Below are 18,143 nucleotides of genomic sequence, written 5' to 3'. Positions count from 1 at the left end.
TATTGAAAGATGTTCATTGTGTATTATTCTTGATCCACTTGTTCCTTTAAACTTTAAAAACAGTCCCTTGGATTCCTATGTATGTTTTTATGAAGGATATACTTAACTAGTTGATTAGAAAACCAATTTTTGGTAATAACTATTTTGATACTAATACCACTCCAAGTGAGTGAAATGCTATCTCTTTTTCAAATGTAACTGGATGGCAGCCAAGAATAAGAGAAAGGGAATTAGTGGAGGGAAAAAAAATCATTTCTAGTTACATTTATTTCTGATTGGGATCCCATTAAAAGACCTATGTTAGTACTTTATTATTGTTAGTATTGTGGTACAGTATATAAGTAAAAGAACACTTGCCATTTCTACAGTCTTTCCACACGTGGTTCCATAACATTAATTATGTTCATCAAGTTCAACCAGAGCATTAGCTGTTTTTGAAATTTTGCAACCCATATGTTTCTAGGTGGTGATTTTCAAGCTAGTACAGTTTTAAAATTGATGTAGTTGATCATAATCAACTGTGTTTTGAATGAATTGGGATAGCCATAGAAATCCAAGAGTGTGTTTTACATACACAAATGTATACTAAACCATGATATAAGGTCTGTTTCTTACTGTGGCAAAGTGGCCAAAGGTTTAAAAAGCTGCTTTAAGGCAACAGAAAATACAGTTATTTATTTAGGGGGTCTTCATAAAGTTTGTGGAAAAGTAGAATTTATCTACAATTTTTTAAACCTTGTACAGTCTAACCACAAGTGTATTACCTTGTATAGTTATGGAATAGTGTATGGAAATTCAACCATGTGCATATATAGGTTTGATCCTGTGACATCAATCCAGGTCCCACTCATAGCAACCCTATGGGACAGAGTAAATTTACTCCCTATGGTTTCCAAGGCTGTAAATATTATAGGAGCAGACAGCCTCATCTTTTTCTAGCGAAACAGCCATTAGGTGTGAATTACTAATCTTTTGCTTATTAGCCCACCACTGCCCACCATACTACCCCACAAAAACCCTATCTCACTGCCATCGAGTCAGTACTGACTCATAGAGACCTTGTAGACAGGGTAGAGACAGGATGAGTTTCCAAGATTATAACTCTTGACAGAGTAGAATGCCCTGTCATCAGTAGCTGGTGGTTTCTGGGGACCTTGCATACCTTGGCCCAACTCATAACCACTACACCGCGTGAGATCCTTATGTATACGAGGGGGTAAACCCCAAAACAGGTAACCCAGCAGAGCTTTTGTATTAGTGGTACACATTTCCCCCCCTAGGTGAGCAACTATATGTGAGTTAAGAGTTAGTGCACCCAGTGGCATTGCCTGGGAAGGTTCTCTCTGGTCACTGAATTTTTTTCGTTAAAAGCGATTTCACTCAAACCTCTTGATTTTGTGATGGCTGATTTCAGAGAGCAGTGCAGCTGGGAAATTTTGTTTCCTGTTGGAGAAAAATACCACAGAAGCTGTTGAAGTGGAACACAGCTCACAAGGCTATACAGTATAGGAAACACGCAAGTGTGTGAGTGGCTTTTTCTTTTCCAAAAAAGGTGAAATGTCGATTGATGACAAACCTCATTCTGGATATCTGTCAACCTCCCAAACAGTTGAAAATATCAACTAAATTTGTGCACGTGTGCTCGAAGACTGACAGTGGAACATTGAGAGATGGGGAAGTTGTCTGGACTCTCTTGGAGCTCTGTTCAGTGAATTTTACTGGGAGATTTGGGAATGAGAAGGGTCACTCTGAAACTTGTGCTTCGGGTTCTGACTGACCAGGAAAAAGCGTATTGAGCGGAAACATACTATGCTTTGAAAGAACAGCTCCGAAAGGGACCCAGACTTTATTTTACCAAGGTCATTATTTGTGATAAGACTTGGTGCTATTCTAATGAACTCGAAAGCAAACATCAATCAAGCCAGTAGAAGACACCATCATCACCTCGCCCAAAAAGAGCTCATCAGGTAAAATCAAAGATCAAGATGGTGCTTATGATGTGAGGAGGATAGTGCATTGGGAGTTTGTTCCACCAGGTCAGACTATTAATCAAGCTTTCTAATTAGAAGGTCTGAAAAGATTGTGTAACAGTGTGTGACCCAAAAGTCCTGATTTGTGGCAAAGTGGGAACTGTTTTTGCTACCACTACAATGCACCTGCACATGAAGCCATCTCAGTGTGCAAGTTTTTGGCAAAAAACACATGCCTCTCTTGTCCCACAAACCTTACTCTCACCTGACCTCACTCCATGTAACTTCTTTTTGTTTTCGTGAATGAAGAGAGACATGAAAGGACAGCAATTTGATGATGTAAAAAAAGTGAAGAAAAAACAGAGGTGCTGTCAGCCCGTATAGAAGGGGATATGATTGTCTGTGCAGCGTGTGCTCACGAACTTCCCAAGTACGGTGTGAAAGTTGGCCTGACCACTTACGCTGTAGCATATTGTACTGGCCTGCTGCTGGCCCGCAGGCTTCTTAATAGGTTTGGCATGGACAAAATCTGTGAAGGCCAAGTGAAGGTAACTGGAGATGAATACAATGGAGAAAACATTGATGGTCAACCTGGTGCCATCACCTGCTATCTGGATGCTGGCCTTGCCAGGACTACCACTGGAAATAAAGTGTTTGGGGATCTGGAGGGAGCTGTGGATGGAGGCTTGTCTATCCCTCATAGTACCAAGCGATTCCCTGGTTTATGATTCAGAAAGCAAGGAATTCAAGGCAGAGGGGCACTGAAAACACAACCTGGGTCAGAACGTCGCAGACTGCATACACTACATAATGGAATAGGATGAAAATGCTTACAAGAAACAATTTCCTCAATACATAAAGAGAAACGAAACTCCTGACATGACGGAGGAGGTGTACAAGGAAGCACATGCCACTATACGAGAGAACCCAGTATATGAGAAGAAGCTTAAGAGAGGTGTGATAAAGAGGTGGAATCATCCAAAATGTCTCTTGCCCAGAAGAAAAATCGGTAGCTCAGAAGAAGGCAAACTTCCTCAGAGCTCAGGAACAGGTTGCAGAGAGCTAAAGCAAACCATAATTTTCCATGAGGATTTATTACATAAACACAATGGACTATTTCAAGCAGCAAAAAAATAATAATTTAAGTACATAGTTTTTTGGGGGGTGGGAAATTCCAAGTTTTTGGTACCCCCTCATAGGTTTAGTGGTAGATTTCTACATACATATTTTTGTGTGGCACAGATAGGAAGGGATTTCAAAAAGTTTATGAGATATGGAATTAAAGGACAATGGCACCTTTCTGTGACCTTTTTGAAGCCCTCGACTATATTCATATATAATAGAATACATGAGCACAGTTTGAAAAACTTAACCATAACTAGCTCTTATGTTACAGGACTCTGTTAATAGGCTAGAGAGCTAGGCACCATAGTGTCCAGGAGTATCCTAAGTCAGTATTCAGTATCCTGCTTTAGTGAGTAGTGACTGTGGTCTTAAAACCTTCTGAGTGACCATGTAAGATGCAATCATTGATCTCTCTCTGACCAAAACAAGGCTCAAGGAAACACTCCAAAGGGGTAAAGAACCACATAAACTACAACCTCCCTGAGCCCAAGACTCAAAGAACAAGGTCTTTGATTCCCAAGCTGGACTGATCATTGGAATCACCTTGGGATCTAATGAAACTACAGGTCCCCAGGCTGTTCCCCCTAGAGATTATGACTCATTAAGTTGCAAATGAACCCCAGGGAGCTGTGATTTTACTAAATACTCAGGGGATTCTAATGATCAGCCAAGTTTGGTAACCTAGGAGCTAGATAGTGCCTCACTGCCACTTAGCAACATCTGTAATAACCATCACAATAGAAGGAAGGTCCTGAAGAGAGAAACATAGAACAAAATTCAGTGATATTTTAAAAGAAAAAAAAAGGTCACACTTCATAGTTTGATATAGACTGGTAGAAACCCCAGGTGGAGAAACTTCACATTGTAAGCTCAACCTACACCTGGAGACCACTTTGTATCCAAATAAGTCTATTCCTGCTCAGAGTGACTCTGTGTAGGATTTCTCAGGCTTTGTAAGTTTTTATAAGAGCAAACAGCCTCATCTTCCTCTCTCAGACGTACTGGAAGTTTGAACTGCCAACCCTGTGGCTAGCAGCCCATGATTACTCAACAGCACCAAAGTGAACATTAACACTTGTGAGCAATGTGCTCTACGAGACCCAAAGGGCAGTATTTACCGAAAGCAAATTTAAGGCAGCCAGCGGTTAGGTGAATGAAATGGGAAAATGGAAGTGAGGAGGTACCTGGTACATTGAGGAGCTAAATAAAACATTGAGATCCTTCAAAAGACCAGGCTTATTGGTCAGATATAGACTGGTGGAATCCTTGAGACTATGGTCCTTAGTCATCCTTCAGGTGAAAATGAATTCACCTTCATGGCTACGTTTTCAGCCAAAATAGGTCTGTAAAAGAGGAGAAATAGCACTGTGGAGCACTGCATACTTCGGAATAATAAACCTTTTGAGATCACAAAGGCAACATTTACCCAAAGACAGAGTTCAGAAGGGTTAGGAGAGAAGGGAAAATAAAAATGGGAACTGCAGGAGGAAGTGGGTATTGCAATCAATAACATGAAACAAAATATGCATGAATTGTTGAATGGAAAATTGATCTGTTCTATACATTTAACCCAGTGAACAACATAAGAACGCTAAGTGTGGAGTGAATTTCTCATTTTACTTTTTTATCAGAATGCAGACAGTAAAGGAATGAGAGATCAGCGATTGGATCTTCAGAGAAGAGCAGCAGAAGCCAGTGATGATGACCTCATTCCATTTGGAGATCGACCAACAGTATCTCGGTTTGGTGCCATCTCTAGAACTTCCAAAACGATATATCAGGGTGCTGGCCCAATGCAGGCAATGGCACCGCAGGGAGCTCCCACAAAGTCTATGAACATTTCAGGTAAGCGTCTCAAATATAAGGTGATAGTCTTACTTCCCAGCACTGCCCTATTATTAGTAGCACTTTCCTTAATCTTCCAACTCATCACAATCCACACATACATCAGTTGTATAAAGCTCATTTATACATTCGTTACCCTCATCATTCTCAAAACATTTGTTCTCCATGTAAGCACCCGGCATCAGCTCCTCAGTTTTCCCCTTCTCTCTCTGCTCCCCCCACCCCAATGAACCCTTGATAATTTATAAATTATTATTTTGTCATATCTTGCCCTGTCCGACATCTCCCTTCACCCATTTTTCTGTTGTCTGTTCCCCTTTTCCACCCCACCTTCCCGGTATCATCACTCACTACTGGTCCTAAAGGAATCATCTGTCCTGGATTCTCTGTTTCCACTTCCTATCTGTACCAGTGTACATCCTCTGGTAGCATCATTGTTTTTTATAACAGTACATTCTCATTACTTTAAAATATCAGATTATAGCTTCCTTAAAAGAAGACCAAGTTCTAGAAATTTTATGATATCCCTATCATTCTCTTACAGATTATAGTCCCTATGGAACCCATGGTGGCTGGGGAGGGTCCCCATATTCACCTCATCAAAACATACCTTCTCAGGGACACTTCAGTGAGAGGTATGCATCCATTCTTTTGCCTTCCACAAGTTTTTAGTATTATTCAACTTTGTTTTTTTGTTTGTTTGTTTGTTTTTACCAGTTAACAGCAGCTTAACAACTCAAACTTTAAAATGTATTCTGTCCACCAAAGGGAGAGAATATCCATGTCAGAAGTGACCAGTCATGGAAAACCCCTTCCGTCTGCGGAGAGGGAACAGCTACGACTAGAATTGCAGCAACTGAACCATCAGATTAACCAACAGACCCAGCTACGGGGACTAGAGGTCTGAGCCTGAAAACACTTTTTCTTTCCAGTTTTTGAAAGGCGCTTTAAATAAAAGGTCTATTTTATAAAGAATTGTTATAGATAATCCATTCTTCAAAGAATTAAATTACTGAATTCAGTTTGGGGATATGAGGACACTTAGAATTTCTGTTACTTGATAATAGCCTTGATGTTATGAGTGGTTGCACATTGGGCTGCAATCGACATGGTCAGCAGTTTAAAACCACCAGCAGCTCTGAGGGAGTACAGTAAAACTGGGCTTTCTATTTCATAAACAGTTATAGTCTCAGAAGAAGCCACAGTGGAGTTGCTATGAATCTCAATGGCAGTGAGTTTGGTTTTGTGTAATAGAAAGTAAATTGAAAAAAAAAAAAAAGAAAGTAAATTGAGATTTCCCAGTAAAATGTATATTCCTTGGCAAAATTAAATAAACGTATAGTGCTCTTGTATGGTTCTAGAATGTTTTGAGTTTTCTTGTTAAACCTTGTTATTTATAAATATGAAGAGTAGGTACTTAGAACTTTGATTTTTAACACCCCCCCAAAAAAAAGAAATAGTCCTTCTAACTAACATATCACCTTTCTTTCATATAGTCCCTTAGAATTCATAAATTACTATTTTATATTTTATTTGACCTTCACAGTGTTCCTGACTGATTAGGCAGATAGTCGCTCACTGCCATCGGATCAATTCCAACTCATAGCGACCCCTATAGCCCAGATTAGAATTGTCTCCTGAGCTTCTGAGACTATCACTCTCCATGAGAGTAGAAAGCCTCATCTTTCTCCCATGGAGCTGCTGGGTGGTTTTGAACTGCCATCCTTGCAGTAAGCAACCCAATGTGTAACCCACTATACTACCAGGGCTCTAGGTAGATGGTATTATTCCCATTTTATAGATGCCTCTCACTTAAGAAAAGGAATTTTTTTTAATCCCGTCAGTACCACATAAGGAACAATAGGTTTAATTTAAACCAATGGTACCCAAAGTAGATGACACCACTACCACCCCTAGAAGGGCACTAGAATGATCCTTGTGGTCTGCAAAAGTAGATACCCACCCTATATCCTGGACTATGGACTATAGAGTGCAAAAGTTTCTAATTGCCAGGGATGCCCTGGGTAAATTTTTTTTTCCTGAAAAGGAGCCAGTAGGCCAAATTAATGGGGGGTTGGGGGGGGGCGCTATGGTTGACATCATCTTTGGCATAGAAGTATATTCTTTGAATATGAAAAAACTAAAGATATTTTAATGAAAAATATATTCCTTTCTGGAGGAGATAAAAAGGGTTACTACGATCATTGGTCTTTACCTTCCTAGTAAAATTTTTAATAAAGACATCCCTTTCTAAATTTTCATATCATAGGAAGTCCTCAGTTGGAGGTTGTTTTGTGGAGCATATGTCTAACTTGTGCTTTTATAAAAGAATAAGATTTGGAAATTTCAAAATCTTTATATTGGTCTTGTTTTGTCTATTTTTCCATTCCTTTGTTTATATTGGTCCAGATTTTCTTTTTGATTCCTATTATAAAAGGAAGAATGTTGTTTGGTTATTTCTCTCTTTTTAGTTCATTAACTTTTAAACACTTAGAGTATTCTGCCCCAACAGTAAAAAGATTAATGGTTCCCTGAGGTTACGGGAGGAGAGGAATAGGAAACCGAGAGCATTGATGGCTGTGTAACTCCACTGATGGGATGGAAATACAGAATTGTATGTGAATGGATATATTGGATTGTGCAAGATAGGGGGGAGGAGGGGAGTCTTTGTTCCTGGGGGGATAGTGGAAGAGGGGAGGGGATAGAGGGAAACTGTTATCAAGGAGTTCAAGGAGAAAGAACATGTTTTGAAACTGATTGTGGTAGCAGTCATACAACACTGCTTGATGTGATTGAACTAATAAATGTGATATCTGCAAGAGCTCCCAATAAAATTATAAATTTAAAAACAAAACAAAAACTTTCTGCCCGATTAGGTATTGTTCCATATCCTGCTAATCCATGAGTCATTGTCTTAACTAGAGTTTCTAAATTGATTTTCTTTTCTTTTTAATCTAAATTTATTTTCTATCCTGAAACAGTATACATATCTTTTGGAAGCTTGCCACATACTCAACACTAGAAGTGATTACTGTTTGTGAGGTTTTATTGAAGTAAATTAAAGGGTTTACTCCAGATAAATTTTAGAGAGAGAAAAATATATGCTTATAGTTAACCACTCTCAAATAAGGAATTTAAAAAACAAACTTAATGCTTACAATTAGGTTAGTATTCACTAAATATAAATCCTGAGTTTTTTTCTTTTTTTATTCAAATAATGCTCAAAGAAAAAGGCTGTCTTATAATTTCATAATTGTAGCAGAAATAAATAACTGAATGATAAGTTACTTAAGGCTGTGGTCTGGGTCTGGGCCTGTACATGGTGTGAAGTGTATTGAGTTGTGTATTTTCTTGACTTTACATTTAGACCGTTAGTAACAGGCTGGTGTTGCAGAGGGAGGTGAACATCCTGGCAGGACAACCACAACCTCCACCACCTCCAAAATGGTCTGGAATGATCTCAAGTGAGCAGTTGAGCTTGGAACTGCACCAGGTGGAAAGGGAAATAGGAAAGCGAACCCGGGAATTGAGTATGGTGAGTGTTAATAGTGGGACAGGTGGGTGGGTGCGGAAATGAAAACTTCTGTGTGACTCATGACTCTTTCATTAGAATCATCACTCCAAGACATTCTGATGAGTTACTGGTACTCAGATAAGTCTCATGAAAATGGGCTGCCTACCTATTTTGTCATTCTTCCCCATTTTTATTTGATTCTTTATATTAGGATTCTGCTTTTAAAAAAGCTTTAGGAAAAACAAGTGGTTAATTGGAATTCTTAAATAAGTTTCTTTTAAGCATACTGATTATCATTATAAAAGGCAGAGGGCATATAATATTTACTATTTGGTATGTCAACTTTTCAGTGAAATTTTCCAGGTTAACTTGAAGCATTCTTTTGTTATCTGGGTTGGCTAGTTTGCAAATGGGTTATATTCTTTTATCCTTCCTTTTTTAATAAAACCAAAAACTAAGCCCACTGCCATCAAGTTACTTCCAACACATAATTATCCTCTATAGGGTTTCCCAGACTGTATCTGTACAAGAGCTGACAGCCTGAACTTTCTCTAGAGATATGACTGGTGGCTTTGAACCATTAACCTTCTCCTTTATTTTGCCTGTTTCTTTAGTCATTTTGCAAAACTAAATATATCTGTATCATCAGTTATATTCTCTGTATTTGGTTTGGTTTTTTTAATCACACTGACATTAAATAGAAGATAACTGAATTTCTTTTATTTTAAAGGAGAACCAGTGTTCTCTGGACATGAAAAGCAAATTGAATACCATTAAACAAGCAGAAAATGGACAGCCAGAACCGCAAAACAAGGTTCCAGCTGAGGACCTTACATTGACATTCAGGTAAATGAAGCCACATTTTCTTAGTGTATATACATAAAAGAGAAATAATGATATTAGGTAAGAAGTCCCTTCATAAATATTATTTGATTTCTTAACTTGTTATTCTATATACAAATATAAAAATATTTTATGTAAATAAAGCAGTTAAAACTATTTTATATGCATAGGTGAATTACTTATTCTAAATTATTTAGTATAATTACTTATATGAAGTCGATTCCAACTATTATGAAGTCGATTCCAACTCATTACATGAAATTTTCTGGTTCTATTTCCTCCTGCTGTTTTAGTTCATTAATTTTAAGTATATATAGTCTCTTAACATCACTTAATTCCAACACAGAGGGTAACTAAGGTTAACGTTTGTGTTATCCATCTCTCTAGTCTTTCTGAAATGTGTGGGTAGCTAGCCCTTCCTTGTTTTCATAATTCCCCACTTGCATACCCCCTTTACAAAATTGATTTACCACTAGCTTTCAGTGTTCTTTTTACAGTAATCATGTACCTCCCTGAAATCAACAATTCTGCCTTTGTTCGCACATCTTTAATTACCTCCTTTGACTATTTTGAGATTTTTTTACCTAGTGGTCTGAGTTGCCCTCCTTATGACAGAACAATTCCAATGCCCTATTACTTTCAGGCTTGTATTATCCTAGTACAAGTAAGTTCTTATACTAGTAAGCCTGCTAATAAAGCAGGGAATTAGCCAATTTTCCTGAGGGTCAGAGAGTAAATACTTGAGGTTGTAGGCCTTAGACTCTATTATAATTCTTAAACCTTCTGTTATAGACATGCAGCCAGATGTCCACAGGTCAAATAGGACGTGTTCCAGTAGCATTAGAATTCAGCAGTCTACAATCCTCCTATGCTCTGATAGCTTGGATCATGTTTCTAATCCACCCATGTGTTTTCGTTAATGCTAAAAAGAAAGCTCTTGCTGACTTTTTCCTATTAATAATTTTTCCCCTTTTTAAAATTTTCAACTACATTTTTCTTTTGCTAACAGTGATGTACCGAATGGATCAACCCTGACACAAGAGAATATCAGCCTTCTCTCAAACAAGACCAGCTCTCTGAACCTATCAGAGGACCCTGATGGAGGAGGGGATAACAATGACTCCCAGAGATCTGGAGTTACACCTGCTTCTGCTCCCTAATATATGAGGAGTTCCTTTTGCTCCTAGTCAATTTGTGGGGCTCTAGGGTCGGAGAAGGATCACTGTTGTAGGCCTTTTCTCGAAGTGGTCAGCGAAGTCCAGGAAGAGCAGCAGGGGCAATGTGCACACCACCACTGAAAATAAGCCCTGCGCATAGTTCACATTGATGCATTTTTTAATTTTAAGAAAAAGAAAATTAGCAGTATCTGCAAGCAATTCAGATTAAATTTGTTTTTGTTCTGTGAATGAACTTTATTTTAATAACTTTGGACGCCTTGGATCCAGGGCTTTAAAAAAAGAAGATATTATATATACACTCTGTTTGATTAATTGTATGATCTTAATAAAGTAGGTTTTCTTGTATTTGGTATTATTACATACCCAGTGTATAATTCCTTATCGCAGTCCTTTCCGGTTCTCACCGCCCCATAACCTACATCAGGCAAAAAGCACTGGCCTTTCTGAGAATTCTGTGGTGTTTAAGAATCAAAGTGACAGTCCATACATAGGCTGAGTCATTAGAAAATGTGCAGCAAACTAACTTTACCCAGAGTCCTTTTCCACCACCACCTCTTCCCTCCCTTTCTGGGTTACTTAGCTTCACGTATAGTTATACTTTTCTTACGGTGTTACACTTTGGTGGGTGGTTGATTGTTATGAAGGTGTTCTTATTTTTGTAGAGATGATTACCAAACGGTTCATGCCCCCTTTCTCATGCCATACATGGCTTTTAATTCTCGTACTGTAATCAGAAAGCTAATTCTACATTGATGTTTGATTAGCTTGATGTAGATTATATGTTTGGTTTATTGCCCTTTAGAGCTGTCTCAAATTTGACCTTTTACTAAAATCACAGAATGTTTTAAAAGCCACATCAGCCATGTTTTAGAATTGTAATATTTGGTTTGAACAGTAAATGAAAAGAACCACATTTTTCCAATAGATGTATTGTTTTACCCACAAAATCTAAAAGTATAAAATAAATTCCCTATATACTGGAGCCCCATGCTTTTCAAAAAGATTTGGCACATCTGAACTGCCATGGTCTTAAAACTAATTTATGGATTGATCGATTGCTGGTCAGGATTACCAGAACAAGTAGGTAGGAAATACCTAGGTAGGGGTTTGTGTGCCTGACTTTACAGTAGTGAGAGCATTTCTTTGTTAGATACTGAAAACAGGAAGAAAGGCACTTTTGATTATCTGGTTCTGCTGCACATATTCTAATGCCATGTGTATACACTGAACGCTTAAGACTAGAAAAGATTATGGTCGCCCTCCTATCCCTTATTTGCCTGATCACCACCACCCCTTCCCTTTTCTGGATTATACTACTAAATCAGAAAGCACTGGTTATGTAATAAGTTACTGCATTGCTTTGGTTGGGTAAAAGCAAGAGTTTATATTTTTCTTGTTTCCTTTTTTCTTAACCCTTAATTCCTGCTGAGGTCATAACCACCTCAGTCTAAACTGTGTCCATCATATTGTTAACTGAAACAAATGGGGGAGGGGCAATACAGTCCTACCATTGCCTACCAGTAGGAGAGTCCAAACAGAACACTCTTTTGAGTAGTGAGTATTTAATTTGCCCAGTCAAGGCACCGTGTTATATATACTATTTCACATTGAATTTGATTATGCCCTACAGACCTGGCTGGTCAAGGATTTGATATACACATATTGGCTTGGGATTCGAGCTTTCTTTTTTATTTAAATAAAAATTTATATATATTATATATATACAGATATACATAGCTATATCTGTATATATATTGGGTGTGTTTTAAGGATTTTTTCGCATGCGCGCAGCTGTTGCGACAAAATGTCTGATTGGGAGGTAGATGCAATGAATGAAGATGAGGCATTTTTTCAGTTGATAACGCTGTTCAACACAAACTCACTTTTTTATTTCATTTTTACTTTTACTCAAAATCCTCTTACATTTACTCTTCACATTTGTATTGGGAGAAGGAAAGAAACCTTTGTCTGTCTGACAGAGTTCCAGGATTTTTATTTGTCTGCATAACCATACAAGGCAACCTCCTTGGCCTCCAGTCTTCTGTAGGCAGGTTTGAGCAGATCGGCTTTCGCCTTTGCTCTGTCTCGTCAAAAACATTCCTAAATTTTAGAAGCAGTTGGTTCACTTTGGGACTCGTAGGTTTTCTGTTTTAAAAGGAGAAATTTATAAGCATTGATTTTTTTTTTTTTGAGTTAAGAATAAAGGTAAAGTTCTATTCTGAGTACTTACTAAAACCCTAACAGTTTAACTTGTTGTTATTCTCTTCAAATACGTTCTTTCTGCATTCGCCATTGTGACTTCTAGACAGGTAGGTGCAGGGATTAATTTTTACAGTATTCCTGTTCTGAACATATCCAGAGACGGCACTGCTTACACGTAAAATAATCTTGCCACACAATCCTAGTTGTGCCCCTCAATGTCCCACACTTCCAGAGGCAAGCTGTTGAGGTAAAAAGCTGCAAAAATAGTGTATTGTTCCATTGTACCTGTAACTTATTTTAAATAGATTATTCTGCCCTACCTGATGTGAGTTTTTCTAGCTTTCATCGTGCTCACTAACAGATGTCGGAACTCCGAGCCACAAGTTTGTGGGAGTTCTCTGCTCTTTTTCTCTTCTCTATGATCTATGTTGTGATAAGGATTAATGGCCAATGGCCAATGTGAGCATAGTTGCTTTTTTGTCAGAATCTGTTAAAGGAATTGCTTTTCCATCATTCTTATTTTATTCCTATATATATAGTTAAGAGTTAGATAGGAAATCTACTTTTTATGCCTTCCGCTTGTTGAAATACTCATTTCTTCTGAAGATGACTATTTTTCATTCAAAAGGAATGCTTCCATGGACATCTCAGATGAACATAAGCAATTCTGAGAGGGTTATGTTAGGAATAATAAAGCATTGTGTTCACTCTTTAGGTAACAAAGTCAGAATTTTATTACACCAAGGAATATAAAAGTACTTCAACTTATTTTTTTCAAATGGTCCCTGGAAAAGAGTGGAAGAACTGAGAGTAGCACGCCTAAGTTCAACTTCTTATTTTATATGAAGTTCCTCTTCCTTGTTTTAAATAATGTCACAAGAGCGTTAACAACAGCTGCCCTGTGCTTTGGTAATTTAAGAGCTCTTAATTACAAGAACGCTAGTCATAGCCTAGGTTTCAGGTAACGCTGTTCAAATGCAAAGACACTACCCTGAATTCTAGCTACAAATATCCAGTGTACTCAAAGTGCATAAAATTATTTGTCATAGAATTAATGTGGGTGATTCCCTTCTCCCATCTTCTCTCCCTCCATTTTCCTATTCTTTCCCACTTATTTTTTTCCTAAAAGACAGAAAACTGTTTTGATTCTCATCTGCTACTTTGAGTATGTAACTCCATTAGACTCATTGGGTCTTAGAGGTCAAGCTCAAAGTTTTAACTCCTGAATCTTCTCATGAATAAATTTTTGTAGGTTTTTTTTTCCCTGACCTTTTCCATTCCTGCCAGTTCCCCTTGACTTGACCCACTGCCCTTCCCAGACTGCAACAGTGACAGTTTGCTGCCTCAAAACAGAGCATTCAAATGAATTCGCTTAGCCAATAACTTCTGTGAAGTTGCCTTTTCTAATGGTGTTATTACTCAGTGATGCACAAATGTGGTATTTGCCCTACTGGTAGGCAAACAAAGGTCTGGTTAAGAATGATAAACCTGCTGTTTTCTTTAAAGGAGAGCCAAAGACTTGTGCTTTACTCTGTTTTGGTTTTGGGGGGAAGTAGTAGCCATTGTGATTGTGAAGCCTTTTTAGTATTTGCGAGTTGATTGTAATGTGTAAAAACATATATCTACAGTTAATTGTTAATGTGAGCTAGCCATATAAAATGTACAAGTAATGAAAAGTCATTGATTTCTCTAAACCAATGACTATCATTTTACAGTATTGTATGTAAGCAGCCTGCCTTGCCCTTTCCTTTTTATTTTAATTTTTGAGATTACCTTGTTATGATTGCATGATCTGTGTTTTAAGCTTGTGCCTAAATGACAATCTTTCACTAAAGTCAAGTCAAAGAACTGAGTGAAAATTTTTGAGCATGGGAGTAGTGAGAAATAATTAACTGTAGGCAGTACATGTTCAGATTTAGTGAAAAGTTCTTTTTCCCCCTGCTAGAAAGTATTCAATTACTATCACTTTATATCCAATAGTGATGGCTGGCAGTCACATCATCTGTTTTCTACTTTACTCTTTTGTTCATTTTAAAGAATTTCGTAAAGATTTAATTATAAAATCTTTCTTTAAGGAGCACCTGTAGTTACTGATATTTTTATTAAAAGCAACCACCCAGTTATATGTTAAAATGTATTTTAATAGCCTCTCTGAAAATTAATTTCAATGTTTGCTTAGATTTGTATGCTCTAAAAGAGTCCAGTGGTGGTTATTTTTTTTAGTTGGTGATATGTCCTACAGCATTAGAAGATGACCTCCTTTCTTCAAAAATTTACCTGTCTTTTGAAATAAAAACCAGGCAGAAGTATTTAAATTTAAGCAAAGTTGTGCTTTCAACGTTTAGAGGTTAAATAAACATTTTTATCTGAATGCCCATTTTGCTGGTCTACATTAATACTCTTCTACCTTGGACAGCTATAGTTTGTATATCCTCTTTGTTGCTTCAGTTCAATTTTATGAATTTTCCTGCTGAGATGGCTTATTGGTGAAGGTGAATTGCCATTTATATATATATATATATATATATATATATATATATATATATATATATATATATATATAATCTCAATTCAGCTTTTCTGAGCTACTTGAAAAACAAATAGAAGTATTTTTTGCTAAGCAGTACTACGTGGTAAATAATAACTTGGATTTTAGGACTCCAGTTCTGTAGTTGCTGTAGATATCTTCACAAATTATAAGTTCAGGTTGATAGTGCTAGTTGTGCTAGCCATCAAAACCAGGAAACGTCTGCCACCAGGACTAAAGTAAGGACTTGGGATAAACATGTTACAACCAGGTGAATTTTGGAAACTGCACTGCAACAGATGGGGAAAGAGATCTTTGAAATCCTATTGTGATAAAGGGACTTAACTCACCCCTGGAATCCTTGTTTTTAGAGAACCTCTTCAGCCCAATACGGAATTTCCTCTAAGCCGTATTCCTGGACAAAACATTCCTAGAGTAATAATAACCTTTGTTTGCACCAGAAAATAAAGCACAGTAACCCACAGATGGAGTAGAAAATACTAAAAATCATTGTGTTCAAAAATAATGTGTTTTGTAAAATAAGATCCTGTGGAATTTATTACCTTAATATATATTATACAATATAAAGGAACTTACACCTGAGGGCTTGCTTTTGGTTAGTTTTTGTTTTTGTTTTAAACATCAAGTAGACAGAGCTCACAAGTCTTTGGCATCCGTCCTAAGTTGTATGCTTAGAGTCATCTTATAACTGGAAACTGTCAGGTGCCCCATCCCCACCCCCAATGGTGTGTGAAAGGGTCAAGAAAGGATGAAAACAAACTTAGGTGGATAATTGGTTACCTGTTTTAATCACCCCATTGATTGGCTGCCATTCTCAAAATATATACCTGAATCATCCCATAAAGTTTCCTCTGACTTGAAGGCATTTTAAGCTTTTGCTCAATGTTGTGCCCTTCGCAACTAAGATGTCATCTTGAGAAAGCTACTCTTTCCAGGTGTTCGGTTGCCTAACATTTCATACTTACTTCCTTTCAGCTTTCCTCGCTTCCCACCGTAGGAGAATGAAAGGAACTGGGGGATCATTTCCCTGGTTTATTCATTGATCCATGGGCCTCGCTACCTTACTTTTGAGTGAATTTTTGGAATGAGAGCAGTGGAAAGGCAAATTAAGATAATGAACATTTTCCAGTTGTGAGATTCCTCTTTGTGTTTATGGTCTCTTGTCCTTGTCAGCTTTGCTCCCCCGGCTCTTGACTATGGTCAATTTGGTCTTTAGGCTCATACCAGTCTCCCCGAGACATGCTGCAGTCATTATCACCTTTTTGGGTGGATTTTGTTTTATGTTGTTGTTTTTTAAAAATAGTAACTTTTTTAACATTGATGCATATTTGCTTGGGATAGAGCTTGTGTAATTTACCAATCGTATTGATTGTATGTGATTGTGCCCTGCAGAGGTATATTTAACAAGATAAAAATAATAACCTAGGTTAATAAAGGAGCCCATGAGATTTGAGTCAGCTCATAAGTGATTGGCTTGATGAAATCACTCAGCAGAGTGGAGGTGAGAATGTGTATCTCCCACTATAGATCAGTGGTAGAAAAAGTACCATTTTAAAAATGTTTTCCTTGCACTCTTGTTTCAGTTTTCCTTGTCTCAGCTTCCTCTTCTCTCTTGCCTGCCCTGCACCCACTTGTCCAGAAATGAAAAGATTGAGCCTTAAATCTGATCACTGCTGGATTTTGAAAAATTGGCCTTTTCCAAGTATTTCCAGCTTACAACAATAAAAAAAAAAAAAGACAACTAGCTGGTATGTTGGGATTCACAAGCTGTGAATAACTTAGTCTCTATCTAGCGAACTGAAATCTTGTTTGAAGACATCTGGACGTTCTTTTGGAATAGGAAATAACCCCTGTTGAAGTGGACCGTTTTCCTCTCTTAACCAACCTTTGAAATACAGCAAGGTGGAACAAATGAAATAGTAGGAAGATGTTTATGGCAATGATGCCTCTGGGTCTGAATCAGTACAGACTGACTTGTTACAGACTTTTCCAATTTAGTATTGTTTGTGTGCATGTTGTTCATTATCAAAAATGCCACATTTTGTTTTAAAAATCTGTTTTCTTTCTTCATTATCTTGGAAACTGACTCAGCCTCATGTTGCTCCTATTTAGTGTTTAAGGCTCTTATGAGTTGCAGATAAAAGGACATATTTTAACAAGTAGAAGGGAGGTGATTCACCTTTGGTTTGTAAATATATGAGTGTCTACAAGGTCTTTATCTGCTTTCTGTCAGCATTTATATTAAATGATAAATTAATGAGAATTGTGTAGCGTTTTTGTAAATGAGTGTGCCGACTGATTCTCACCTCTGAATTATTTTTATGGAATCTCATTTAGGTGGAAGTAGCTAGCAAGCATGTAATTAAATTAGCCAGTTGTATAGCCACTACAGGAATTAGTTCAGCTTTAAATACCCTCCAGTCCAAACCCCTTCATTTGTTCCACATTGATTGTCCATTAGATGTGGAATGTAGTGTTATCTCAAAAGATAGTAAAGGGTCCATGTTTACTGAGACCACCTGGCTCAAATTCACAGTCCTGATTGTCTTCGAGGGAGTACTATAAAAGAAACAAAATGAGCTTTGTGGCCGAAGTTCAGGTACAAACCCACTGGGTGCTCCACACGAGAAAGATGAAACAATCTGCTTTCATAAAAATTATAGCCTTGAGAACCCTGCCCTGTGGGACAGTTCTCTTTGAAGGTCATTATGGGTCAGGTCAATCCGGAGGCAGTAGGCATAGGTAAAATGCACATTACCTGACAACACAGTGTCATGAAGAAGGTAAAAACCAAGTGTAAAAAGACTTTATTGATACAGTTAAAAAGTTGATTACATATTGGCTGTTAGATAAAACCAAGGAATACCATTTTTGTTCACCGATCTATAACATGGTTATGTAATAAGACATTCACGTTC

General features: G+C 37.5%; 1 protein-coding gene and 1 pseudogene across 1 annotated transcript in view; both read left to right on the top strand.

Moving 5' to 3' along the window:
- The window catches only part of RC3H1 (ring finger and CCCH-type domains 1), an 87,205-nt gene extending 72,013 nt beyond the window's left edge, over nucleotides 1–15,192 (top strand). The window contains exons 15-20 of the mRNA XM_075527681.1: nucleotides 4,727–4,940; nucleotides 5,485–5,575; nucleotides 5,709–5,841; nucleotides 8,308–8,475; nucleotides 9,185–9,300; nucleotides 10,307–15,192. Of these exons, the coding sequence (XP_075383796.1) occupies nucleotides 4,727–4,940; nucleotides 5,485–5,575; nucleotides 5,709–5,841; nucleotides 8,308–8,475; nucleotides 9,185–9,300; nucleotides 10,307–10,457 (873 nt within the window). The 3' untranslated portion in view covers nucleotides 10,458–15,192. The remainder of the gene's footprint in view (nucleotides 1–4,726; nucleotides 4,941–5,484; nucleotides 5,576–5,708; nucleotides 5,842–8,307; nucleotides 8,476–9,184; nucleotides 9,301–10,306) is intronic.
- Nucleotides 1,568–4,718, top strand: LOC142429392 (large ribosomal subunit protein uL18-like; annotated as a pseudogene).
- Nucleotides 15,193–18,143: the final 2,951 nt, after the last annotated feature.

This window comes from Tenrec ecaudatus, chromosome 1 (genome assembly GCF_050624435.1).
Source record: "Tenrec ecaudatus isolate mTenEca1 chromosome 1, mTenEca1.hap1, whole genome shotgun sequence".
NCBI lineage: Eukaryota > Metazoa > Chordata > Mammalia > Afrosoricida > Tenrecidae > Tenrec > Tenrec ecaudatus.
This window is presented reverse-complemented; position numbering and strand designations above follow the sequence as displayed.